At 44.0% G+C, this 27,739-nt stretch overlaps 1 protein-coding gene, 1 long non-coding RNA gene and 2 other non-coding genes across 4 annotated transcripts; all 4 read right to left on the reverse strand.

Annotated features, from left to right (window-relative positions):
• Nucleotides 1–4,093: 4,093 nt before the first annotated feature.
• LOC128854168 (uncharacterized) lies at nt 4,094–7,505 on the reverse strand. The gene is made up of 5 exons (XR_008453113.1): nt 7,229–7,505; nt 5,555–5,578; nt 4,989–5,065; nt 4,665–4,718; nt 4,094–4,252 (listed from the first exon to the last, which is right to left on the reverse strand). It is a non-coding gene; the product is annotated as an uncharacterized LOC128854168 (long non-coding RNA).
• On the reverse strand, nt 4,326–4,399 carry LOC128854215 (small nucleolar RNA SNORD65). The gene has a single exon (XR_008453194.1). It is a non-coding gene; the product is annotated as a small nucleolar RNA SNORD65 (small nucleolar RNA).
• LOC128854211 (small nucleolar RNA SNORD49) lies at nt 5,207–5,281 on the reverse strand. Its single transcript, XR_008453190.1, has one exon. It is a non-coding gene; the product is annotated as a small nucleolar RNA SNORD49 (small nucleolar RNA).
• A 1,297-nt stretch (nt 7,506–8,802) lies between the features above and the next one.
• NCBP3 (nuclear cap binding subunit 3) lies at nt 8,803–27,548 on the reverse strand. The gene is made up of 13 exons (XM_054085172.1): nt 27,378–27,548; nt 24,701–24,766; nt 22,982–23,087; nt 21,343–21,468; nt 20,400–20,528; nt 17,874–17,947; nt 16,874–16,982; nt 16,027–16,126; nt 15,397–15,503; nt 13,826–14,111; nt 13,248–13,405; nt 11,905–12,069; nt 8,803–11,320 (listed from the first exon to the last, which is right to left on the reverse strand). Exons 1-13 carry the CDS (start codon nt 27,528–27,530, stop codon nt 11,085–11,087), a joined length of 1,815 nt encoding a protein of 604 aa, XP_053941147.1. The 5' UTR covers nt 27,531–27,548; the 3' UTR covers nt 8,803–11,084.
• Between the last annotated feature and the right edge of the window lie 191 nt (nt 27,549–27,739).

Consider the following 27,739-nt stretch of genomic DNA (forward strand, 5'->3'; position numbering starts at 1 on the left):
CACAAAACACTTACTGTTTTTTTTTAAATACATCCTCCTTGCGTGCTTTAAATCAAATTCCACCCATTAAATTCAGCAATTTTGATCAGTAATAGAATCAACTCATAACATTTGGGCTGAAATTGATTGTAAGCATTAAATTGAGACACTAATTTACATGCACTGATAAAACAAGGGGCACGTTTATCCCACCAGGACCCCTGATGATCTGTCAACTTTGTCCTTCACAGGAACACATGAAATGTGATACAGCTTTGGCAGCACAATGTCAATCAGGAGCTACAAACGCTGACGAGCCTGAGCAGGAGAGAGGCCAAACACCTCAGGGGTATTTTGAGCCTTTGCTCTTTGCTCAGAGCAACTTCGAGTCACTGCCTGGAGCATCTGACATTACACTACACAAAGCATTTTGTAATGTGATAGCTGGAAGAAAACAAACCCATAAATTTTCCTTGCACAACACCAATACCATCTTAGTCGTCCCTGCTAAAAACCAGCAGCTCCTTTGGCAGCACCTTGCTCCTCTCTCACTGATCTCAAAAATTAACTGCTCTGCCATTGGCCTTCAAGAGAAAAAGAGGGAAGCTTCACAACTCAGGACCTATTTCATTCTGAATAGGTAAAACATACAGTATATCCCTTCCTTTGTTCTCATTAAGTGCGTAGAACCAGCTAAAACTGATCCTGCTGAAGTAGCAGCAACCAAGCCAAGAACATCTTTAGATTTTAGTTAATGGCTGGGAGATATTAATTATAGTAATTTATAGGTTTGTGTGAGTGATTATTTTAATGCTGATGTAGATACGATTGCTTTATAACACTAATCAAGAAATAATAACCAGCATTTATATGAAATGCAAAGCCTGTGATTTACAAATGGAAATGGAGCACTCTCAAGGCAGCCCTTTCCCCACATGAACGGCTCTGCTCCCAATGACACCAACCACATTGCCCTCGCTTTCCCATTCCTCACCTTTCCACGCGATGTTGGAAAGAAGGGATGAAACCAGCACACCCTCCCTGGCACAGGCAAGGAAATCATTTGCACAATGCCCATTCTAACTCATTCTACCTCAAAACGTGACATGCGTGGAGCTGCCCGCAGTTCTTGTCTTGTCCCATGGTCATGGAGCAAATTCCCTGAGCACATGAGAGGCCAGTCCTATCCAAGCTTGTTTAGTGCCCTACGTACAAAGGAGCCTGAGGATTTGAGCCTCGTTACTGCTAAATGCAGATTCACATCACAGAAGGGTTTTTGCAGTTGGCATCCTCGGCACCAGCCCTGTGCAGAAGAAAAGACACAAATAGAAGCCTATTCGTCCGAGCAGCTGCTCTCCGTCAGGTCAGTAGTCACAGCACGTAGTTTGTGGATAATACATAACCACTGTTTTCTCTCCCAAATGAATCACTACACAACATTGCCATCTCTCTTATTGCTAAAAGCTGGCATTCCGCCATTCTTAGCCTCACTGCGTGGGTTTTTTTCTTTCTTTATGCTTTAATTCTTTAATCTATTTTAGATTTACCCATGGTTGTTGGCCGTTGTTATGTGCCAGGGACTCCTGCCAACTGTTCTCTTAAACCTTTAGAAAATCCAAAATAATTGTATTTTGCAATCAGGATTTGGTTTCACTGCGTGTTCCCCTACGCTGGAAAGCTGATGTGCTCCAAATGTAATCAGAACAGAATGGTTTTACTTCTCCCCTAAGCACTGCAAGGTAAATAGTAAGAACACATATGCTCCCATGTAAAGTTGTGGCAATAGGACACCTATTTTGTTCAAAAGGCACCCTATTCGAAGAAGAATAACACTTTTCCATTCATTCATCTTAGCAAAACCCAGCCTGTTACATGATCGCTACTAAGGAACTCTGGTATTGATGAAAACAATAAACAAGTAACTCATGAATAGTTAAACGAGAATAGACACCACCAACTTGCACCCTCATAAACCCAGATAACCTGTTTCCTGTTTACAGTATTCCCAGATCAAGTCTTCTCTATTTTAATGAGCTCATTCTGATACATCCTAGAAAGAACAATTACCAAAACAAATTGCACCAAACCTATCCTGAGCAAATTAAGCAGCACATTAAACAGCCGAGCAAAAATGTGCAGTTGTTTCTGTTTGAGGGCATGTGTCTACCCTCACCCCTATCACAGCTAATGGCATAAACATCATTTATAAAAGGCAGTGAATTCCTTGTGCTCTTTCTGAAGCTTCTAAAACCATTTTTATTTCCAATGCATATCCTATCAGCTAAGAAATGTCTTCTGTCAATGTGTTCTAATACACAAGCTCTTAAAATCAGGCAAAAAGTTTTGTTTCATCAAACCTTTGGAACAGAATGCAACTCTGCTTTACAATTTTAACTAAAATAAACATTGAAGCAACCAGTTCTCCATTCCGCTCAAATTCACTCAGAGAGAAATGAGTTAGTTCCAAAGAAGTTTTGCACACTCTATTACCCAGCCTGAATGTTTCTATCAAACCCTGTATCACAGTGATGTTACTAAGAAAAATCTTTAATTTATCTGCATGCTGATCGCAGCAGCAGGCGGACTCGTTTCTTTGGAAAACACTAAACCTGTTCTTTTGGCTTTAAAGTACATATCTAACTCCTCAATGAGAGCAGCCTTTATGAAATCCCACATTTTATGCACTTTATGCCCTGAGATGTGCGCTGGTTCCACACCTCGCGCATGCTGTTAAGAGGGACAGGGACACTGCCCTGGGATGCAGGATGAGCAAAACCACCCATAGCACCTTGCTTTTGGGTCATCAGCCAAGAAAACAGATTCAGGTCTTTGCCTAAACTGCAGTCACAGCTGAGGTGGCCCCTTAAGTCTCATCTGTGACCCAGAACTCGAATATCTATGTTCCATTGTCCCATCCTGAAAGTAAGCCAGCTCACAGTGACAGGGGATTTATGGACCACAAATCCCTAGGGGTGAAGCTGTATCCTGCTTTTTATTTTGCAGCAACCAAGAACTGTTCACCTACATTATGACAGTAAAAATAACACTAATCCCAAACTCCTCTTTTTGACTGTTTTGTTGGCTGTCCTGAACAGCTTTTTCCTAGTCACAGCCCTTTTGGCAAAATTGTCAATTGGGTCAAAGTTTCATCACTTCCAGAAGCAATACCAAGATACCTTCTACTCAGAGCTGGACTTAACACCGCTTAAATCCTCACTGGCACAGAGAAAGCGCGCTCACAACTTTACTGAGAACGTGCGCCTCTTCCAAAAAGCACTGAAGGCTGTGCTTAAGTCTATCACTTGGTGCCACCAAGTGGGCAAAGTGATCAGCACATCTGCACTGGCTGATCAACAGACACGCTCAGTCGCTCCAAGTTTGATAAGACGACTTATGTTCCACTCCCCTAAGAGCACTGAAGCCTTCCAGTCACATTGACATAATGTATCCAATTAGCAGGTTTGGCCACAGGATGTTTTTTTCCTCCTCATTTACACACATCTATTTTAAGTCCCCAAGCCCCTTGTTTGTAAACCTCCATTGTAGGCCAATCTTAGTTATTAAATCACAAACCCATCTCTTTTTACTCTTCCTATCAATGCTGAAGAATTCTGACAAGTTCCAGAGCACGAGTGTCTCTTGCCTTTCTCCACATCTGGCAATTAATTCTAGCTTTGTACGCTTGGACTGTTCTTTAGGAGTGATGCAGAGTACCAGTTAGAAGGCAACTGCTGCAGGAACAGATTCTGCCCCCTCTGCAGAAGAGTTTAAAAAAGGGCAAAATAATGCAGAAAAAGCAAGCTTGGGAGCAAGCTACAGAAATAGTTGCATTTGCTCTTCTTGATTTTACAAGTACTTAAGGCCTCATCTCTCCAGTAATTTACTGCAGTGGTGCCAATATCACTTGTTTAAAGGAGTTAGCAAATGCCAGGCAGAATCCTTACACAACTAAAATCCCTCGCTGTTCTTCTGCTGCGTGCGTGTGTGTAGATCTACTGTATTCCATCACAGCAAATTACTCAGCAAGTTGCTCAGCACATTTGTTAACAACGCATTGCATAAAGGCAAGTCATTCCTCAATGCAGTGAAGTGACAAAACCAGACTCAGCCAGGGCATTTTTCCAGACAGTTTTAATAAATGTATAATCAAAAATGTGTAACTTCAGATTTTTTAACATTTTAGGGCAGAAAAATGTAGTCTCTACAGTCCCCGAGCTCACATGTGTTTTACCGGATTCCTTCTCCTCAGACAACATGTTTTCAGCATAAACACCTGCAATACAACAGCAAAGATCAGTTAACCAGTCAAGACTAAATATTAATCCATTTGTTCACATAAGGGATATCATCAGAAAAACCTTTGCTCACCACCAGTCAATCTGACGGTAATTCCAGCAAGTTTTGGTTAGTCTCATCATATGATATCTTCAGGTAAACTGCCTTTGCTCAACAGCGCTGTCAGCAAAACTGTAGCGCGGAAAACAGCTGCTCTTCTATATTTACTGCTTATGTTTTAGTCTAATAGTGGGCTTTGACCTAGAACTTCACTAATTATACTTTTAGAGCCAAGAATATACAGAAATAGAAGCGTGGCCGGTGAGAATGTTCTCAACCAGGTAACGTGGCTAAGACAGCAGCCAAAACCATCACGTGAAACTAACAGTACAAAAAGTTACTAAACTCACCCAGGAGAATTTCCTGCTTTCGCTGTCTCACTGCCTGCTGCAGGACTTGAAGAGCTGCAACATCAATAGTAAAAATTACCATTAGTAACAATTTATGCAGGGCAGCAATGACCCACGAGTTATTCCTAAACACAGGTATCAGGAAATTTAGCATCAGGCTTTAAATTTTTGGGAAGAAAGGAGGGAAAGCAGATTGATTCAAGCTATAAAGTATGAACTGACAAAACATGCTCCTCCAGCTTCTGGCAGCGTATATGCCTCATTCATTCTCAACTTAGATTCTGGTACAAAACTCCACATGGTCCAGTGAAATTCACCACTTACCTTCACAGCATGGCCATCCCTAAAGAGTGACCTGACCTCTCCCCTGTCCCGACTCTGTGTTACATTGAGACCAGGCCCTGCAGAAAATGTGAAATAGACGGGCGTGAGGCTATGTTACATGAGCACATCTGGCAGAAATTAAGCATAAATAGAAGCTGTTCGATTAGTTCTAGAAGACAAATTTGCAGAACTCTTAACTCTGCATGCATGTAGCTGTATATCAGATAAAGAAGGAGGTTATCGTCAGTTCTCGCATCTGACGGCACTTCCTATTCCGGGTTATCATCATCAACAGCCAACAACTTTTCTATTACATTCCTTAAAAAGCAGTATTTGTCTCATCTTGAACCATTAGACGCCTCATTTTGTTTACAAAATGTATCCACTGTTAGCTTAACAATGCATAAAATCAGTTTTGGTTTTTATTTAACTTGCTTTAGGATGTAATTATTGCAGGTTATTTTTCTTTAACAGTCCTGTACTTAGCTGCTTTACATTAGCACACAAGCGAAGCCCTAGAACTTAACAACTTGGGGCAACTTAGTACAAAATAAACTTTAACTTACTTTTTACTTCAAGACATCTTTCTCCTGTGGGAATAAAAGTAAAAGAAGCGTTACTAGAAAATACTTCATCAGTAATTTTATAAAGTAGGTTTATCCAAGAAAATAAAACAAAAAACCTCACCAAACCCAGAACCTCACCACCCACACTCTGCTTAAAATTTCATCAATGTTTGGGTTACTACTGTGAATCTCTAAAATATTTACATCAGACAGCTTTTAATAGTCAATAATCCTCTTTTTAGTCAGGAAACTTGGAAACCATAGAATGGTTTGGGGTGGGAGGAACCTTAAAGATCATCAGGCAATTTTTAAATTGAAATTCCACACAAACTCAATAATAAGGCCTCGCCACGGTTGCTGTGGCTCAGGCAGTGACAGCGGGCACCGCTACTGAGAGAAAACATAAAATTATGAAATTTTAAAACTGCAAAAAGGAGACGCTTGAATTTGTTATGAAAAAAATGAAGTCCAACCTTCTCGATGATCCAGTGGGTCCTTTCCAACCTGGTGATTCTATGATTCTATGATTAAATGTACTGTCTTTTTAGCAAACCTAAACTTGAATGGGTGCCATGGGGCAAACTTAAGATCAAAAATAGTCTGGCAAACAGGGTGAACCAAACATGGATGTGATAACAAAAGAAATGCAAGGACTAATGCTTTTAACTTTTTAATACCAGCAAGAAACTGGTCTAAGTTCATCAGTGAAGGGTTGTGGAACGGCCACTAGAGGCTGCATTATAGAAAAATCCATTTAGGATTTCGGGGGGCATGTGTGTAAAAGATTAAGATAGCATGGTTATTTATAAATATGCAACACTTTTCCAGGTAGTCTAAAAACATTTAGCTATCTATAGCGTATAAAACTGTGGGGACTACACTGGAGCTCTACACTTGAGTTTAGAGGGTTCATCCCCGGAGCGTCCAGCATATGGCAAACTCTGAATAAACAACGCGTCTCACTAATGTAGAGATTGGCTACTACTCACCGGGCACGGGAGCCGCATTTTAATACAGGATGGGAGACGATGTTATTGGGAGCTGCTATGGATGAGGAGTTAGGTTGCTGCCGGATGAGCAGCAACGTGTGCGAAGGAGGCGATTCTGCCCCTCTGCTCTGCTCTGGTGAGAATCTACCTGGAACCCTGCTCTCTTTCTAGAGTCCTCAGCACAGGAAGGACATGGAGCTGTTGGAGCGAATCCACACAAGGCCACGGAGGTGACCCAAGGGCTGGAGTACCTCCCGTACGAGGCCAGGCTGAGAGAGTTGGGGTTGTTCAGCCTGGAGAAGGCTGCGGGGAGACCTTAGAGCAGTTTCCAGTGCTGAAAGGGGCTCCAGAAATGCTGGGGAGGGGCTCTGGATCAGGGAGGGCAGATAGGACGAGGGTTTTGACCTCCAAGAGAGAAAACTGACATCTTAGTAAGAAACGTTTTGCTGTGAGGGTGGGGAGGCCCTGGCCCAGGGTGCCCAAGGCCGTGGTGGCTGCCCCATCCCTGGAGGTGTTCCAGGCCAGGTTGGATGGGGCTTGGAGCCTCTGATCCAGTGGGAGGTGTCCCTGCCCAGGGCAGGGGCTGGAACTGGATGGGCTTTGAGGTCTCTTCCAACCCAAACCATCCTATGGTCTCCGACAACGCCTGCCGTTCCTCAGACACTCCCAGCCCGCGGTCACTTACCGGGCAGCCGCTCCAGGAGCCCCAGTGCGGTCCTCACCGCCACGGCCGGGCCTGCGGGGCCCTAGCGCCGCGTGCCCGGGTCCGCGGCCCCCATCACCCCCATCGCCCCCTGCACGCGTGGGACCCGGCCCAGCCGGCCCTGCGGACTGGGAGACACCTCCACGAGGGAAGGAAGGTCCCCACCGCTCGCCAGGCCCGGCCTCCCGCATTGCGACCGCCATTCACAATCCCAACCCCGCCGCGCTCGCCGAGGGAAAAGGCGGTAACAATGGCTACGGCCACTTTTAAAGGCTTGGGCCGTACCACCCCGCTGCGGAGGAGGACGGGCTGCGCCACTGCTCCAGCGGGGCGGGCGGAGGGGGGGGGACGGCTCTCTCCTTATTAGGGCTTGGACCGCACCACCGCCAGCAGAGGGGACTCCTGGTAGAACTATGGAATCGCTAGGTTGGAAAAGACCTTTGAAATCAATCAAGCCCAGCCGTACCTGTCCACTACTAAATCATATCCCTAATAGACATCATGTATCTGTCTTTTAAACACCTCCAGGGATGGGGACTCACACACCGCCCGGGGCAAGTCTAACAGCTCGGGCAATACCATCTCTCCGCAGAGGGGGAGCGCGGTAGCCCGCAGAACTCGCTCTGGGGCTGACCGAGGCGGGAAGGGGTGTCTCCCCTTATAAAGGCTCGGGGCCGTACCACCCCCTCCGCGGGGGGGACGGGTGCGTCCACTGGCGCGGGGCCCTTCTCTGCCTCCCCGTGCTGAGGGCGGGGAGGGGGAGCCCCGGCGGAACGGGTGGCTGAGAAGGTCCTGAGTTGGAAGGGACCTGGAAAGCTCATCGAGTGCAAAATGGGGTTGTTCAGCCTGGAGAGGAGAAGGCTGCGAGGAGACCTTAGAGCGACGATAGGATGAGGGGAAGGAGTATAAACTGGAGAGGGGCAGATTTAGACTAGACAGAAGGAGGAATTTCTTCACCAGGAGGGTGGGGAGGCCCTGGCCCAGGTTGCCCAGGGCAGTGGTGGCTGCCCCATCCCTGGAGGTGTTCAAGGCCAGGTTGGATGGGCCTTGGAGTCCCTGATCCAGTAGGAAGTGTCCCTGCCCATGGCAGGGGGTTGGAACTGGATGATGTTTAAGGTCACACCTCACAGCAAAACATTTCTCCCTAAAATCTCATTTCAATCGCCCCTCTTCCAGCTCCAAACCTTCCCCTCATCCTCTCCCTGCCCTCCCTGATCCAGAGCCCCTCCCCAGCTTTCCTGGAGCTCCTTTCAGCACTGGAAGCTGCTCTAAGGTGTCCCACAGCCTTCTCTTCTCTGGGCTGAACAACCCCAACTCTCTCAGCCTGTCCGCTCCAGCCCTCACATCATCTCCCTCGTCTCCTCTGGACTCCTCCAATAGATCCGTGCCCCTCCTGTGCTGAGGACTCCGGAGTGTATGAACCAGGAACAAAACAACTGACCACAAAGAGAAGGGGACTGACAATGAAACGCTCTCTGCAGTGTCTCTCTCTGGGTTAAGGAGAGTGAAGTTAACCAGGTTGAGGAAAAAGCATTCACCAAAGGTTCAGTGCTCACTTTTAATTATGAAAACCCAGCAGTTCATCTAAGTTCAACCAAAGAAGACCAAAGCTGGAATTCCTAATACTGGCAAACGCTTTTCAAGGCTTCTCTGTACATCATCAAAATGCAAAACCAGGTAAACGCTTATAAATCCGCCCTCTACATCAGTCCCTTCAACAGCAAAACTTGGTTTTCCTGTAACTAAGCTACCACAGTCTCACCAAACCACACAGCCCTCCCCAAACCAGACACGATGCAGGCATTTCTCATGTGTATTTACAAGTACCTCGAAAATACAACTGTTGCTCATGGCTCCTCTTCCTTGAAGCTGCTTTTGCCTGCACCATTTTTCTTGATCTCTTACACCAATTGCTTCTTTTATATGGGTTGAAGAAATCCCCTGTTCCCGCTCTGTCCTTCATAACAGCCAGTCAGTCCAACACCAGGCTGACATGATGAGTATTTACGTGGAAACACAGCAGTTAGCAGCAGCAGCAAGAGGACAACCAGCTGCTGAGCCTTAAAACTCCCTTCAGGAAAAGGACAGGTCATAATGGATTCCAAGCAGTCAGACAACACAAAGTTTACTGGCAAAAAGACACTGGTTAAATAAATTTTATCAGGATCTTGAGAAATGGGTACGGCGTGGACATGATTCTATTTGAAAGCTTTGGAAGGGAGATTAATGAAAGCACACGTTAAATGAATTATTACAGTGATCAGACATTGCAGTCATTTACTCTCAACAGTACTTTTATGAGACACATTTATATATTCAATAATTAAATATCAAATCAAGGATGAGTGTCACAAAACAAGGAAATAACGCTTGAAGCCCAGCCAGTCCCCAGATTACCCTTCTAGTCACTGTACCTTGCATTTTACCTTTAATTTTAAGTGCTGCTATTCTTACACATAATAAAGCAGCAAGAAAAGTAGTTAATTGCAGATTCCCTGCTTTTGAAGTAGGTTTGAGGCTTCACAACTTAGTACAAAAATAGGAGGGGGGAAAAGAACATTTGTTTGTTAAAAAGCAGAAAGGGGAAGAGACGTTCATAGACATTTTGGACTGACAGAACCCAGGAAAGAGGGACAAAGGGATTTTCAGACTATCAGAATGTAGCAATGTTTCTGCTACCTGTTCTACTCACCAGAAGGGGATGTGCTAGCATTAATTCCTTATTTAGAATTACTGTAAATCAAAATAAATGCCATAAGGAAAGAGAAGAAAAACTGGCAGTTCCACGCTGATCAACATTTTTGCTTACTTACAGAGGGTATCTGGGTGAAAAAGCTGAACGTTAAGTCAGCCACGTGCACGTCCACACATACGATACAATAAGGACATTCAAAAGTATCAACAGGAGACAGTGATCCTATAGTTTTCCTTTTCTCTTTCAGTTATATATATATATATTAGTTAAACAACACGCAGGAAAACACCACTATAGCTTTCACCGTAGCCAACGGGAAAATCCACACAAATATAAAAACGCATGGGTTTAAATTGTTAGGTTTCTTCGAAACATAAGAGATGAAATGGAAGAAATATGATTTCTCACAATGTAACAAAAAAGAAATGAAACCCTTGGGAATCTACACAATCCTCAAACATCCAGCCTCGCAGTCTCAATCCCTGCTACGGCAGAACACAATTATCACCAAAAGAAATGAGAATTCCTTGAGAGCAGTGATGATACTTGGATGCTGTGTGAAATTTCACTGTATTAAAATGTCTGACTTTGATTTACATTCAGTATTTTGGAGGAAGGGAACGTGATGGTCCCTTTCTGCTTTCTCCTGGCTGGCTGCCTACCCAGGAAGCCTTTCTGTTAGTACTTCAAGAGGAAAGGAAAGGTGCTGGTAAGAGCCAGAAGGGCAAGGCAATGATGTCGATTATGAAATGCCCTCTTCTTTGGATGAACTGTGTAAAACATTTTGTTAAAAGGCTCCATGTTTAAAAATATTAAGAACAAAAAGATCATTAAAAATACAGAGCATTTCTGCCTCTTCTTTTAAGTTCAAAGCTTGGGGAAAAGTGTTTTGCTAGAGTTAACTACAGGTTTGCATATAAACATTTATGACAATGCCCTACGTAACACAGAGCCAACCACAGACTCCAGACAAACGAGATTGCTTTAATTTTCAAGTGGTATAGGCAGCTCTTTTTGTATAAAAGGGAGAGAGACACTTCTGGAACTTTCACTGCAGAGTTTTTGCCAGTGTCCAGCTTCTGGGTGAAGGAAATCTTGCCACACTGCAGAGTCACAGCCTCCTGGCTCAGAAAGTAAAACCAATCACGATTCTGTGTCTGACCCAGAACTGCTTTCTCGGCTGATTTCAATTTGTAGAGATGGCAAATTATCCAATCGACTCTTTTTTTGCCGAGACTGTTCTTTTTCCTTAATGAGAGCACCCCAAACTCGCTGAAGCTCTGAATCCTCTTCCTCTGGAGATGCCACAGAGTTTTCAGGTTTATCTGAAGTCTTTTCTTGTGTCTTCGGAGCACATCCTAAACGGGTCCATAAGTTACCTAATCAGATGAAAAATAAACGTTATTTTAGAAAGAGACAGGACTAAAGGAATTCTGAAGGAAGTCCGAGGAACCCAGACTAAATTCACTGCCTCTTTAAAGTCCTCATACTCCTCCCACCTTAATGTTTGGCATGGAACCTACCCTTGAAGCAGTAGTGGTAATTAAAATATGGGAGATTCAGCGCAGCCTTGTTCACCATTTCCCATTATCAGAACGGTCTGAAGTGCCATTACATTGTTTTAGTGCCCTGTTTTGACCACAGTTTTACAGCGCTCCGCTACTTCTAAGCATACTTATATAAAAACACTGCTCATAAAAATACTCGGCTCACTCTACCTACATGTATTCATATTTCAAAGTGAACAAACAGTTGCCAATTGATAGAATCATAGAACGGTTTGAGTTGGAAGGGACCGTGAAGGTCATCCAGTCCAAGCCCTTGTGGTGAGCAAGGACACCTTCACCCAGATCAGGCTGCTCATCTTTAATTCACTCAGCTGAACATCATGCATGATTTTCTGCTAAAGTTTCTCTTACACTCTGAAAGAAATTGAAGTTTACGTTTTCTCCGTAAAACTAACCTGATTTCTTCTCTCTGGTGTCAGAATAGAGGCCTTTTACATCTTGCTTGGGGATTCCTAACCGGCTGTGGACATCTGATATTGGTTCTCGACGAGGAGCAGAGGTACTACTTGGAGGTTTAATTTCTGGAGAATGCGGTCTTTTTCCCAGTCTTTGCCGCACATCTAGGGACAAAAAAAGAGTGATTAAAATGACAAAAATCATGTTACATTTACTCTAGTTCTGCCAGATGATTTCATGCTCCTCCACAATTTGCATAACTTGAAACGATACAGATTCTCTATATTCTCTGTAGCCTTTTCATTTAAGTCTTTCATAGTCAGATTTCACTCCTGGCAACGTCTGCACTACAGTTTCTCCAGACTTTATGTTTCTTTTGTTTGGCAATAAATTTGACATTTACTGTTTTCAGGCTAAGCTCTGTCTGGAAGATCAAAACACTTTGTTATTCCACAGCTTGTGCATTTCTGTTTTAGCAGCACAGCGTGTATGATGATATGAAAATTGGCATGCCCTGCATGATTATTTTTTTAGATACCGCATACCTTGCTTTAGAATTCTAACACTGCTTAATATTTTGCAAAATGAAATGAAAACCAGAACATAAGAACCCTAAATATAATTACATGATCCAAGTACCACATTCTGAATTTGTCTGGTTCAGACAGATGATTCTGAGTCTTGAAGAAGGTTCAAACAAAACCATAAATCCTGTAACTGCCTTTGTCTTTAAGTCCCAACTCGTCAGAGCCCCACAATGTGCAGGAGGGGTGCTATACACTAACAAATTCTGTATTACGTTGATATAAGAAATCATCTTTCAGTTGTAAGATAATTCTCTCAATACTGCACAAGTTGTAAGGAGCTGAGATTACACACACCTATGTAAAAAAGCAAGTCAATTAAACTCAAAAATAAACCCTGCCAACTGAAAAATACATCCACAGTCATGTAATACACATCCTTTCATGTAAGCAGCTGGTGTTTCACATTTCATTTTGAGCTGCACCATGCTATGTTTCTCAGAGTCATACAGAAATCTCTGCCTCAAGGAGTGAGCAAATCAAAAAGGACAAAGTGTGTGTGGGGGAAATATAAACAGGCAAATAAATTGGATAAAAAAAAAACATCACTCCTTCACTCAAATGTAGTCAATTTTTTCCCCAAAGCAATCCCCAACCCAGTCTCTTAGTGAGAAAAAATTAACTGTATGGATGCAGAAACTGCTGCTGAACAGAATCCCCTCAGTTTTGTAGATCGCAGCAGAGCACAGATGTGAAAAGAAGGCATCCATTTTAATGTGCCAGCCACAATTCTGCACAGTGGAAGAGTTTCAAATTACCTGATTTCACGGTGCTGTTTGGCTGACGTGGCCCAGTATTGTTCTGACGTTTTTCTTCTAACAGTAGTCTCACATCTGCAACTTTCTCTGACGATCCTTTACTGCCAATCCGATTCTTGATGTTGCTGGTTGCTATGCTATCTGCTCGCATGGAATTCCTAAAGAAAGTAATAAAAACTTTAACGTCCCTTAAATGAAATGAAATCTACTGTAATTCTTAAGTCCTCTTGTATGCAAAATTACATCATAGAAAACAGTAATATCAGGATTTATCTACTGAGAAACATAGGTATAAAATACTCAAGAGAGCACGTTTTCCAGTCAGAATCCCAAGTTTAGCAATAATCCCATGTATAATGGGATATAATAATATCTCAGTATCCATTTCAAGGCAGGTATTGACTTTGTCTCCTTAAGGCTGCACCGCTGGGTCAAAATTCAGAGCAGATAAGCAACCTCAAAAGTGTTCAAGGACTTGACATTGTAATGACGTACAACCATACTAATGAAGGGATTAATCTACAATATATGCAATTTTGATTAATATGCCCATAATGAACATAAATTCCTTTTCGTACCTAATGTTTTTCAGTTGTGATTCCACCTCATCTGCATACATTGTCATTTTCATGCTCTTTTTGGGAGAGGGTGTTGATATCATTTTCAGTTCAAGATCATAGTCCATTTCGTCAGAATCAGACGCACTCGCACTCGACCGTCTCGCTGCACTGCGGTCTCGCGACTGTTTGAACGCTTGCAATTCATCACGGTACTCTACTACAACCCTGTCATCTTCATCCATATCCTGGTCTTCCTCCTCTTCTTCTTCCTCCTCAATAGGCTCTTCAGGAACATTTACCAAGCCTGCAGCAAAACACACTGATTCTGATAAACTGAAGTTTATCACTCATATAAGGTACCTTAAAACTATGGCAAAACCCAAAACTATCACTGTAATTAATGCTCCACAAATCTTTGTACGTTGCTGAGGCTGAAAAGAGAGAATATTTTGCAAAATAAGTGGAATTGATATCACAGAACAGCACGAATGGAAGAAAATTGCCACAGGAGACAGTGAGCCGATGGTGTTCGCCACCTGACAAGCCTGCTCAAGCACAAAGCTGGCCTGAACAGTAACGACCAACTGCCTCTCAAACACAATGTCCTCGTAGGATCTTACAGGGCTTCATGTGACAACTGTGGGCTCTGTCATAATCCTTTCAAGTCCTGTGAACAATAATGCCAATGAGAACACACCTATCATTGCCATGGATTTATCACGTGGACTGGTTTAAATCTAAACCAACAACTTAAATTTAATCACCAGCAGCGTGCAAGCATCTTTTCAGACAGCAGCACATTATTGTGGAATCACAAAATCATGAAATGGTTTGGGTGGGAAGGAACCTTAACGCCCATCCAGTTCAGATCACCTCCCACTGGATCTGGTTGCTCAGAGGCCCATCCAACCTGGCCTGGAACCCCTCCAGGGATGGGGCAGCCACCACCGCTCTGGGCAACCTGGGCCAGGGCCTCCCCACCCTCACAGCAAAACATTTCTTCCTAATGTCTATTCTAAACATTCCCCGTTCCAATTTAAAGCCATTCCCCCTCATCCTATCACTCCATGCCCTTGTAAAAAGTCCCTGCCCACCTTTCTTGTAGCTTCCTTCCAGTACTGGAAGGCGACTATTATTATTATTATACATCCCTACCTTAGGAAGTAGATGAAGATGTTCAAGCCTAATGAATAGAATTTTCTAATCTTTATTGTTCTCTAACCCAAGCTTGCTTTTTCATAGAACAGAAGAGCTGACATAGCAAGTACAACACATTGGCAAGAAGGCTTAAGTTGTCTCTTCTTTTTGCCCTTGATGCTACAGTTCCCATGTCCTGAATTTGTAAAAGCTATCACATAAGAAGTAGCAGATATTTCGACAAGCCTAGGAGCTGCGTGAAGTTTCTGCCTCAGCTGCTTCCTGTAAATTCTTCAAGCTCAAACACAATTCACTTAACAGATATATTTTCTTAAATGTACACTTCACCTCCATGAGCTGCAGGCAGTTACAAGAGGCCCTGTTTAAGGTTCTTTCCAGCCTTCCATTCCCCAGTTGTGCTCTTACAGGGCTAACACACTGGCATCGTTTACCTGAATGATGATGTTTGTAAGGAGGAGTCAAGCCAACATCATCCCCGATAAGTGCCCTTTTCTTTATCACATCCCGATGGAGTCGACGCGAATGGTATCTTCGTTTCCTGAAACACCATAAAAAGAATGACATTCCTGTCACAGAAAAGGCATCGTGAATGACCCACAAGCAGACCTGGATTAAGCACAGGCAACTGTCAGTCACTTTAACAGCAGACATGCATTTATGCCAGAGATCCGGGTAGGGAGGCCCTGCCCACGTTGCCCAAAGCAGTGGTGGCTGCCCCATCCCTGGAGGTGTTCAAGGCCAGGTTGGATGGGGCTTGGAGCTTCTGATCCAGTGGGAGGTGTCCCTGCCCATGGCAAGGGGCTGGAACTGGACGGGCTTTGAGGTCCCTTCCAACCCAAACCATCCCATAATTCTATGATCCATTCTGAATGTTTTGAATATAAACATTCTTTGTTTTCATAAGAAAATATTCCTGTGGCAAATTTATAGTCACTTTGCAAAAACATTCTTTACACAGAAGAAGCATCTACACCAACTGGATAGAAAGAAAACCCATTAAAGCCGTTTTAGACTCTCATCCAACCACCTGCAATGCTATAATTCCTCTATCCATTACTCACCAAGAATTGCTAAGAATCCCTTTCATGCCTCCATAATTCGGATTGCCGTACTTCATGTAATACTGGCTTCGCCTTGCAGCTCCCAGCTCTTTTTTGTCATCTGAAAAAACATAAATTCCCAGAGTATTTCCCTCTTTGACGATGTCTTACACTGCTAGCATGAAAATACATAACCCTCCAGTCAAGGACACAGGGAGGAAAAGGAAGACTGATTGTGTCTTACACACCAGCATTACTTCAGTGTCCTGCATAAAGGATACAGTTCTGCCGACACCTCTGAAATTTTTCCTAAAACTACAGTTTTATTTGTCCCTAGAAACTTAAATCTAAGGAGAGTGAGTCTCTATGTATCAGCTTAACACAGCATCACAAGCCCTCATAATCGCTGGAGGCTGTGCTCACCTTACTCATCACTTTCCTTTTCTTTATGGGTGTGTCACTTCCTGAATGGCCCAGAAATTATATGGATTTTCATTTTCCTGATTAATATCATCTAACCTTTCAACTGTATTTACCAACGATTTCCACTAAAACCTCATCAACATCTCAAATGATTTTCATATTTATAAAACATGAAATTTACCTCTGTGGAGAAGGGCATCATAAAAGCTACTCTGTGGCACTGGGAAGGACGCCCTGAGCCCAAAGTAAAGGTAAAATCATTTTCACAGAACCTGAAGTGGATTTGATTCACACTAAATGCGGATTTACTGCAAAACCTGAATACCCAATAATTATCAAAAACCCTAACGATTTTGCAAATAAAAATGAGGTACTTCAAGTCATTAATGAGTCAACAACTACAACAAGCAATCAAGGTACTACGCTTGTTAAGCTGTTTATTTACCTTTAGTAGCAAATCTCATATATAGCTTGTTTCCTTTAGCCAGTTTATTGGCAGGGCGAAGATCATTACGCAGCAGAGAATCCTCTTCAACCTGGGAGAGGGCATCCAACTTGAGGGGGGGGCAAAAATAAAAGGTATTTTGGACTCAGAAATAACATCACTGTTGAATGAAAACTAATTGCTTACACAGAAACAATCAACTAATTATTAAGAAAGTTACTTTACAATTTATGTTCAAGCGAACTTTGCTTTTTTTTCTTGACAAATTAATGTGAATTTTTCATTTGCCCTGAAGATGTAAATTCTTCTCTTCTTTCATAACATCAGATTATTAAAACCTGCAATTTTCCAATGACACTGCACTACTAACTGAAATGCAGAAAATAAACAGCACAGCTTGGACACTGAAAAATTTGGGGGTTTGGCTTGTTTCATATCTAAATGGTCTTACTAATGGATTCTCATGTCCTCACACAATAAGGCTTTCATTTCCGTTTCTATCTGCTTTATAGAAACTAAAATTGAGACTCCTGTGACATGTGAGAGTTCACTGAGCCATTCCTAAAGAAAATGCTAATCACACCTATTTGGTGTTCAGCCAGTGAAGATTAAATACTTTACAAAACATCAATGCATTTGCTGATTCCCACGCATCTATGGCAGCCTAAACCCTATTTGTCTCTTTAAGTACTGCCTTCGCTGCTGAAAGGCTACTGCTGTCCATTATTGTTCTTCCACTGCTACCTCTCAGCAGAAAAAAGCAGGGCCCAGCTCTTACACAGCGGATCACTCTTCAAAATCTCCTTTCACAAACCACCCTTACACAGCTCTTCTCACCAACAGCGTATCTGCACGGCCTGTCATTTCCCCACCTCGTTTACTTTGATAATTAAATTCAGAAATGCAAATAGATACGGTTAAAACTACAATGTTACAAAGACTTTACACCAGTCAGAGTAAAACTTCCTTGATAGTGTTTCCACTTTCCTTCTGTACTGACCTCAACCTCACTTGGATTGTCATCCTCAACCTCGCCTTCTTCTGTCTCATCATCAGAACTTTCCTCTTGTTTTTCTAAGAAGGAAAATAATTGGGAAAATAAACCAACCTCCATTTTAGTGCCAGTCATATTAAATTCTTATTACCTACATTCTCTGAAATCAAACCGAAGGCGTTATCCTTTCTCTGTGCAGCCTAGAGAATAATCAGAACATTAAATGTCTACAGAAACTGGATGCACACACGAGCACAGAATGATATTAACCAGGCAGCCGCTGTGCCGATAACTGCCTGTGGCAGCACACACGGATTATTAATTCTCTGAAAGCAAATGAAATTGTGCTGCATTTCAGGCTATGGCAGCAATCAGCAAGGCCAAGACTTCAACAGGCACATAAACACCTATTTCCTTGCTGCAAGTGCCTACAAGTATCCAACACTCGCAATGTAAAACAGGTTCCTGTTCCAAAGCTTAGAAGTTCCTGAGAGCAGAAGAAAAAAAAAAACTTAGTGACTTAATTTTGAAGTGAAATAACTAACACAATAGTGCTCACTTCCAGATATAATAAAACTGTGAGATGCTTGAATAGATTTTTTTCAGGGTTCTTTTTAGCTCAGAGGAAGAAAATTCATATGGGAATAGTTTTTTTCCAAACAGTCCTCATAAAAAAGCAGCAGTGAATACGGACAGCCACCAACACCTACCAACATCATTTGCAAAGTACTCCATAGACATAAGACTAAGAAAACCCCTGTTTTTATATTTCAGAGTTCCTCCTCTCGATCTCATCCAGCAATAGACTTGCAAACTTAACCCAGAGAGCAGCAGCTGTTCAAACGATCCTAAAAAAAGACACTCAAGTTCAAAGAAAAGAGTAAAGCACAATAAGCAAACCAAAACCAAAGAGAGAATTTAGGTAAACAAAGGAGCCAAATTCAAACCCTGTTCCATCAGGGACAGCATTCAAGCACTTCTTGCCTCCAAATAATAAGTTTCTCGCACTTCTCACTAGTCTCTTGCTTCCCGAAATGCCTAAATAGCCCTCAAATGCCTAACTAGAAAAGCAATGCAACTAAGCCAGATTACTGCAGCATATCTGTGTGTATCTCACACCTTAAGATGTGACTGAACAGCTTGTACTTTATCTATATCCCACTTTTCCGGATGAACAAGAGTAATTTAGATTACAGTTCTTATTTTGAGATGTGGTGTAGCGATGATGTAATTTGCAGCCAAACAGTTTAAATCCATACATTTATGCTCCATTTAAACAAGACAGTCACTGATCTCCAAAAACTTCATAACAAGCCTTTCTTGCAGAATTATCAACATTTAAAGTCACACGGATGGTGATGGAGCCACTGCATTATGGAGAAAAGCAACAAGAAAAAAAGGGGATGAGTTAGAAGGATTCATAAGTTTAACAAAGCCCTAAACTCCAAACTTTGTAGAAAGGCTTTTGGTAGCACTGAAAATATCTAACAGAGACTGGCTGTTTGCATGCCGCTCACGTTTAAGCAAAGCCTATGAAAGAGTTAATAAATCAACACCTCTCTTTGCTTTGTGCTGTGTGGTACCTGGTCTTTGAACCCCAGCGATTTATCCCACCAGCCTCACTCACTAAACAGGCCTAGGTACCAAAACGGCTTTACATTGAAAGGGAGAAGATTTAGACCAGACATTAAGAAGAAATTCTTCACGATGAGAGTGGGAAGGCCCTGGCCCAGGTTGCCCAGAGCAGTGGTGGCTGCCTCATCCCTGGAGGCGTTCCAGGCCAGGTTGGATGGGCCTTGGGCAGCCTGATCCAGTGGAAGGTGTCCCTGCCCTGGCAGGGGGTGGAGCTGGATGGGCTTTGAGGTCCCTTCCGACCTAAGCCATTCCATGATTCTACCAAAAGCCTGACTTCTACACCCATAAAAGTAAAACACATTCACAATTCAGGCATTCAAGTACCAGATTTATCACAAAATCTCCGTGTACTTTTACTGCTTTGCTCTTTCATAACTGACCTTTTGGCACAAATCTTTCTTGAAAGCAGTGGTGAAATTTAGAGAGGGGACACAGTGGTGATGGGATACGATGTCACATCGGTGTGACTGATACACGTAAAGGATGGTGATGTATCAAGAAAGGAACCAATTGTGGTTCAGAACTAGGACATTTTCTTAGCCCCACTCTTTTCATGCTTAGAATTCATCCTTTACTGCCAGTGTACACACATCACACAGACTTGTTTCTGTGCAACACGTACAACTATAAATATCACACCAGAGTACGACCCTTTGTCTGACAGGTTCAGTATCAACTGAATGACTGCTTTTGGTCTAGCTCCAACCCACCTTTTAAGAAGCAGCTTCTTCAAAAGGTTTCCAAGATGAAAGCCTTTTTTAAAGTGGCAGAATACATTTACCTGAAACTATACGATAGAAGCTCCTTCAGTAATTTAGATTATGCAGCACCCACGCACAAGTTTAAAGTTTCATCGATTTAACTAGTTGAAGTCTACATGTGCACATTTCAATCTACCTTTCTTGGCTTTTTCAGCTGTCTTCTCTTCGTTGTTTTCTCTGCTTTTTGTTTTCTCCTGCTCAGGCAAGGAACTCATGTTTATCAGAGCCCGTGTTGCAGTTACTTCATCCAGCCAGACCACATTACCTATAGCACACAAACATAAACAAAACCAAAATGCAGTTTGTGTTATGAAGCAGTCACATCCACTGGAAGGATATTACTGACACAAGTATTCAGCGCTGGTGAGGCCACACCTTGAATCCTGGTTTCAGCTTTGGGCCACTCACTACAAGAAGGACATTGAGAGGCTGGAGCGAACGATCCAACTTCCATCACGTTACAAAAAACACACAGAACAATTGAAATCACTGGAATGCACAATCATATGTATTAAAGACAGCTTCCTGAGTGCAGGAGATTAGGGCACTGAACCAGGGCCAGTGCACCTCAAGAACGTGCCAGCACATAAATGCCATTAAGGGGGGTCAAGGGGAGAAGTCACTTCCTAGCAATCCCAATCCAGCTGGAAAACGTGCACTGGCTCCTATTTCTTTTGATATGGTTTCAGTTACAGGGTTTCGAGCCACATGACAAGCTTGGAACATTCCAGTTCCATGATCCAGGGTCCAGCTGAGGCAAACAGTTCTGGTACAGTCTCTAGTGGTCACTGAAGAAAGCCTGACTGCCAAAAATCTTCCATCTGTCTGGCAATCTCTAAAACAGCCCTTGCAATGTGAATTTGCATTCCTTTCCCAATCTCTGTAAATCACGCTCAGTTGCCACCTTCTTCCACCCATTGAATTCTCCTTGAGGATGCATTAAACAAACATGGCAGCAAGCGTGCTCCTTAACAGACAAAGATCAGTGACTCTGAAAGCCATTAAGGCATCTGAAGTTCAGCTATTACTGATACTACAAAAAGAGAAAGAATTGCAGACAAAAGACTCCATTCACTTACATGATGTATCATCCAACCACTCAATGTGCGCAGGAGGATACTCTTTGAAATAGGCAAAGATGTCCTGTGTGCTCATCTCATCCACGCCACAAATGTAAATTGTGTCCAGTCTCACTTTAGGAATTGCTGTGAAGAGGAAGAGATACAAAACTGGCAGTTAGTTCTATAGAGAAAGCTTTTCCAGTAGTAACATATGGGTTCATAAAACAAACATTTTAAATAAGCTAAAGGGATGCTAATTAAAGCAACACGTGATGCACACCATTCTAAACCACCATAACCTGAATTATTATTCCATAATGCAGAATACTGAGGATTCAAGAGGTAACATTACAGGCACTGGTAGATACAGATACTGCAAAGCAATCAAATGGCATTAAAAACATTTGTTTTAAGTGCTGCTGCCAAAGTGCTACCATTAAGGATTAAAGAGCCAGAACACGGATGAGCCTGTGACCAGGATGTGTGCACACAGCACTTCTGCTGGTATCATCCGATGGAGGCCACGGCTTAGTGGGGTCAAGCTGCCAGCTGGACATAAACCTTTGAGGACTAACTGGATGCCAAAAGCACCAATCTGCTGTGCACACACTGCCCAGTTGATCTGCTAATATTCCAACATGCCCAGTCTGCCTTCCAAGAGCACAGGGGCAGTCATTCCAGCTTCACTGTGCAAACAGCATGGAATCCAATTTCACTGTGCGTAGGGACAGAGTCCTCTGCTTCTATACAAACAGCAACCGAGGTCTGGTCCTCCCAAAGAAATGGAAGAGTCTTATGGCAGCACTGACCCAGAAGATGAATTCTGGACACAGCAGTCGGTGCTGTTTCCAAACAGTAAATAAGGTACACAAAAAATGTGTCTTTCTTTCTGGGGCAGGTAAAGCAAGGAGCAAAATGACAACTGTCAAGTAGTTTAAAACAAAAATGTGAAAAAAAAAAATCCAAAGCAATTTCTTTTAGCATGGCCAGCAAATTGAGGGAGGTGATTCTGCCCCTTTATTTGCCTCTTGTGACACTTCATCTGGAGTATTGTGTCCAGTTCTGGAATCCTTAGTATAGGAAGGAGATGGAGTCATTGGAACGGGTCCAGAGGAAGCTACAAAGATGATCCAAGAGCTGGAGCACTTCCCGTACGAGGACAGGCTGAGAGAGTTGCGGTTGTTCAGCCTGGAGAAGAGAAGCCTGCGAGGAAACTTTACAGCAACCTTTCAGTACCTGAAGGGGCTACAAGAAAGCTGGGGAGGGACTGTTTTACAAAGGCTTGGAGTGACAGGACATGGGGCAATGGGTATAAACTGGAGAGGGGCAGATTTAGACTAGACATAAGGAGGAATTTCTTCACAATGAGGGCAGGAGGCCCTGGCCCAGATTGCCCAGAGCAGTGATTACCCCATCCCTAGAGGTGTTCAAGGCCAGGTTGGATGGGCCTTGGGCAGCCTGATCTAGTCAGACATGTCCCTGCCCATAGCAGGGGGCTGGAATCAGATGATCTTTTAGGTCCCTTCCAACCCAAACTATTCTGTGATTCCATGATCTGGGAAAACCTCTGGGGATGCAGGAAATATTATAGACTAAAGGAATTGTGCGGAAATAACCAAAAGGATCTTTTCTTCTTGTCTGTTGGATAAACTCTTACCTTTCTTCATCATGTCCCGATCCAATGCCACATTCCTTTGGGCGAGATTCACTTCAGCTCGAAAATGAAAGCGTTTTGCTCTTTGTTCCTTTTTCTCAATTGCTTCCTGCAAAATGCCAAATAATGCCATCAAAACAGGAATCACGGCAGCATTCCCAACAAGAGATTAAAACTTATCAGACAGCAACAAACAGTATTAAGAATTCTATTAATTCTGAAGAGAACCAGATGTTTCAGAATGCAGAAACAATTCATTGACACCTTCCCGTGCCACGTAACGGTTTAAACAAAGGTCCAGTAATATATTGAGAATCAGGATGCACAGAAATAAGCTGTCTCAGATGGAGCAGTAACATCATCTTCTCCTTCCATGACAGGGCAGTAACATCATCTTTTCCTTCCTAACAAACTTACACAGGCTGTGCTCAAAAAACCCCTCACTTAAAATAAGCATTTTTACCACGTGGAAAATGTAAGAGTTTTTTCCCTATCTGTTTTCAAATAAGCACAAAAAATATAGACTTGTCTCTCTGAGCACTAATTCACCAACATCAGCTGGAGAGCCAACTACAGAGATCATATTTAAACTGGCAACCCAGACTGCTTTTAAGTAGCTCATGAGCAACAGCTTATGTGGATCTTCTGCAATTTTTGACGCTGACTGAGAAGCTCATTATTCTACAGAATTTCTTAGGAAGCATTATAGATTTTTAGGTCTTCCTAACCAAAGTCAAACTTGGAACACAAACTGTGATTAAGCCAAAACTGTCACCAATGATGTTCAAATAAACATGGGCTTTTCAACTATTTTAAAGGTTGCCAAAACATCTTTGACCACATTTCTTAAAGGTTTTCAGAGTTGCATCATTAAAGAACACAACAAAAGATGACAGTTTTCTCCTGGTAAGGGGAACTTCAAATTCTTTACCGAATTACAATACATTCAAGCTAGATATCGAAGCCAAAAATTGATTTTCAGTCTTCATCTGGAACCCTCTGTGTGCTTTTTGATAAGCACAACCTTCTGAGCTTCTCTAATCAAAATGGGAATTCATGTCATTTCTCAACATGCTGGTGTGGCAAGGATTTGCATTTGTTAGAACACACAGAAGTGTTCCGGTCCTCTGAAGTGCACGATCAAATACTTTTTCTCTATTACCAGATACTGTGATCAATGGCACAACATGAAAAAACAGCCTGTTCAAGGTTAGATGGACAGAGAGGAGCCGCAGGGTTGAGTTCTGTGGAATTCTGCAACTTTGCGTTATTTAAATGCAACAGCTGTTCACGTTCTTCAAACTACATCTTCAATGATTAAGCAGTAAGATGTCCTTAAAAGATATGAGGCAATAAAACTACATTTTCCTACCAAGCACCACTTCTTGCTTCTGTCACTCACCTAAAAGGAAAAAACTCGGATGGCTCGGCTCAAGGGCTTTATTTTGCAATTTTGAGCGGCATCAACTTCAACAGAAACATTTTCAAGTTTCGGCACTTAAGTTCTTGTAACTTAAACCTGAAAATTCCTACGATTTACAAGAGATCCTGTCCTGCTGCAGGCCACAGCCAGCAAAAGGAGAATTACCTGGTTATTAAAAAATGCCAGCTATCTGAACATGAGGCTGAGCTGTGCATACTGGGGAGGAAGTAAATGAGACAGTTCCTCCTTTCCGTCAGCAATGATTAGAATACGTTGACATACCACAGCACAAAAATTACCTTGGAGGTTACATCTATCCCTGTAATGAAGCTTCCAGCTTTGTTTTCATATCTCCTGCTGGTGTCCTGAAACAAAGCAAAAGGAAACTGATGAACACTCAAAGCACTGGACTTGCTATGCTGGGAAAAAAAAGGCCACATCTTCTTTTCCTTGATCCTTACTCCAGGCTGCATCCCTTGACAGGCAAACACACAAGCAATAGCTCTCACTGATGTCAGTGAAGGTACAAGCATATGAACTGAATCAAACTTCACTATCAGGATTCTTTCCTTCAGCAAACTTTAGTTTCTGTGTCCACTGCTGTTGCAGTTCTTACTGTCTCACGGCAATGCTGAGGGAGGCAGCAAACAACTTCCCTAGCTAAATTTTCCCAAATTTTGGTTTCAAGTATAATTTCCTTGTAAACATGAACAGATTTAACAGTCCTATTGGACTCCTGAAGTATCAATTTGCAAGTTTCCGTTCAAAAGTCAGACACTGAGCCATAGCCACAATTAAACAAGGAACTTTTAGCCTTACTCTTATCAATATTCCTAACTCAACTTCCAAATACCAGCAAGACAAAGCATTACTGCTTTGACACAATCCTACAATTAAGAGTAAAAAGAATGATAGGGAAAGAACATTGACAAGTTTCATTTCTACCAATTAGGACTGCACAAAACCATAGAGACTTTGGACCAATGGCCCAAAATGGTCCCTTTGGTGGTTTGCATAGATACAAACGCCACCGCTTCACTCCAGCAGCCTCAGGACCATTACCTGGCCGAAGGTTGGAGCTGGAAGAACACATTTTGCTTTCCCTATGGATAAACATGTTGTTTACACTCATGCCAAAATAATTCATAGAATTATAGAATAGTTTGGGTTGGAAGGGACCTTAAAGATCATCCAGTTCCAACCCTCCTGCCATGGGCAGGGACATGTCTGACTAGATCAGGCTGCCCAAAGCCCATCCAACCTGGCCTTGAACACCTCCAGGGATGGGGCAGCCACCACTGCTCTGGGCAACCTGTTCCAGGGCCACACCACCCTCACCGTGAAGAATTTCCTCCTAGTCTAAATCTGCCCTTCTTCAGCCTATAGTTATTGCCCCTAGTCTTGTCACTCCAAGCCTTTGTGAACAGTCCCTCCCCAGCTTTCTTGTGGCCCCTTCAGGTACTCAAAGGTCACTATAAGGTCTCCTTGGAGTTTTCTCTTCTCCAAGCTGAACAACTCTCTCAGCCTGTCCTCGTATGGAAGGTGCTCCAGGCCTCTGATCATGTTTATAGACTCCTCTAGACCCATTCCAATTGCTCCATATTCCAGATTCTATGACTCTATGATTTTTAAAGTTAGCGATCCTCACTGTCTGAGGCTGACTTATGGAACACCAAGAAATACACCAAGGAGCTGTCTCTTGCACCATATATTTGGTAGAATCTCAAGCATGACGGTAAATAAGCTATTTAGGGATTAGTTCTGAAGTACCTTGCACTAAGTTTTGAGAGCAAAAGACTACTTAGGAGGCTAGAGGAACTCTGACCCACTTTTATGTATTAAAACTGATCCTACTAAATTTGTACAGGAACAAATAGCAACAGTGGAAAAGGAAAAGAAAAATGAAAGGAAACCCTCAAACCCCACTCATCAAAGTTCACACTCCCAGTGTCTCCAGCTGAAACCCCATGGGGATCAAGGCCCACATTCCCAAAGACTCCAACTCAAACCCCACTCATCAGAGCCCACATTCCCAGTAATTCCAGCTCAACCTCCACGGATCAGAGCCCTCATTCCTAACACCTCCACCTCAGCTCTCCCACAGTCCCCCCCTGCTCCCCACTCTAGATATTCCCTGTGTTCCCTCCTTTCTCCCACGCACAGCCCTCACTTCAGCCCACCCCTACACCCTAAATCCTCCTCTCCACCCCTTTCTGCATTCCCTTTGTCCCATCCTGGCCGCCTCCTCTGACAACCCCTGCCCACAACCCCTCGCATACCCCAAAGCCCCCTCTTCCCTCACCCCACTGCTTCCTCGCACACCCTCCCATCTCATCTCTCCCTGTTTCCCACAGAGGCTCCCCCCAAAAACGCCCTTGCAGCGCCCCAGAACCCCTCAGGTCCCCTAGACGCCTTTGCAGCCTCTCAGCCCCCCTCACCCCGCAAACGGCCCTGCAGCTGCCCAGGCCCCCCCCGCCTCACAAACGCCCTTGCAGCCCCTCAGGTCCCCCCCTGCCCCACAAACGGCCCTGCAGCCCCCCCAGATCCCTCCAGCCCCACAAACGCCCCTGCAGCCCTCCAGGTCCCCCCTGCCCCACAAACGGCCCTGCAGCCCCCCAGGTCCCTCCAGCCCCACAAACGCCCCTGCAGCCCCTCCAGATCCCTCCAGCCCCACAAACGACCCTTCAACCCCCCCAGCCCCACAAACGCCCTTGCAGAACCCCTCCCGCCCCACAAGCGCCCTTGCAGACCCCCAGAATTCCCCTGCCCCACAAGCGCCCTTGCACATCCCCCCTCTGCCCCCCAAACGCCTTTGCAGCCCCCCAGGCTCCCCCTGCCTCACAAGCGCCCCTACAGACCCCTTGCCCCATAAACGCCCTTGCAGCCCCCCAGAACCCCCTGCCCCCCAAATACCCTTGCAGCCCCCCAGGCCTCCCCGCTCCCCAGGCTCCACTCCCTCCCCAGCCCCCTCCTCACCGGGAGCAGCTCTCGCAGAGATCGCCTCACAGGGATGGCCTCCAGCTCGCCCTCTTCCACCTCCATAGGCTCGGGCTCCGGCCCGCGAGGCTCGGCCGCGGTCCCCGTCGCCTCCGCCTTCACCGAGACCCGGAGGCCCCGCACGCCCGCCATGGCTCCGCCAGGCTCCGCCCCCGCGCTCGGACACCGAGACGGCGCCGCCGCGGCATAGAGCGTCGACGCCGGGCGCCACCACCGAGAGGCGCGGGCGGACAGAGCGTCGCCCGGAACTGGGGTCCCGCGTGCTGCGGTGCGGCCACAGAGATGCGGGGAGCGCCGGCGGCTTCCGGCGCCACGGGGTTGTCATTGTCATAGAAACACAG

The sequence above is a fragment of the Cuculus canorus genome, chromosome 20, assembly GCF_017976375.1.
Source record: "Cuculus canorus isolate bCucCan1 chromosome 20, bCucCan1.pri, whole genome shotgun sequence".
Lineage (NCBI taxonomy): Eukaryota > Metazoa > Chordata > Aves > Cuculiformes > Cuculidae > Cuculus > Cuculus canorus.

Excerpts from the sequence above, each read along its gene's own strand:
- NCBP3 (XM_054085172.1), bottom strand. The coding sequence starts at position 27,530 with ATGGCGGGCGTGCGGGGCCTCCGGGTCTCGGTGAAGGCGGAGGCGACG. Across the intron at positions 21,469-22,981 it reads TCGGGACATGATGAAGAAAG|CAATTCCTAAAGTGAGACTG; the intron begins GTAAGAGTTTAT and ends TCCTCTTCACAG. Across the intron at positions 13,406-13,825 it reads TCACAACTGAAAAACATTAG|GAATTCCATGCGAGCAGATA; the intron begins GTACGAAAAGGA and ends TACTTTCTTTAG.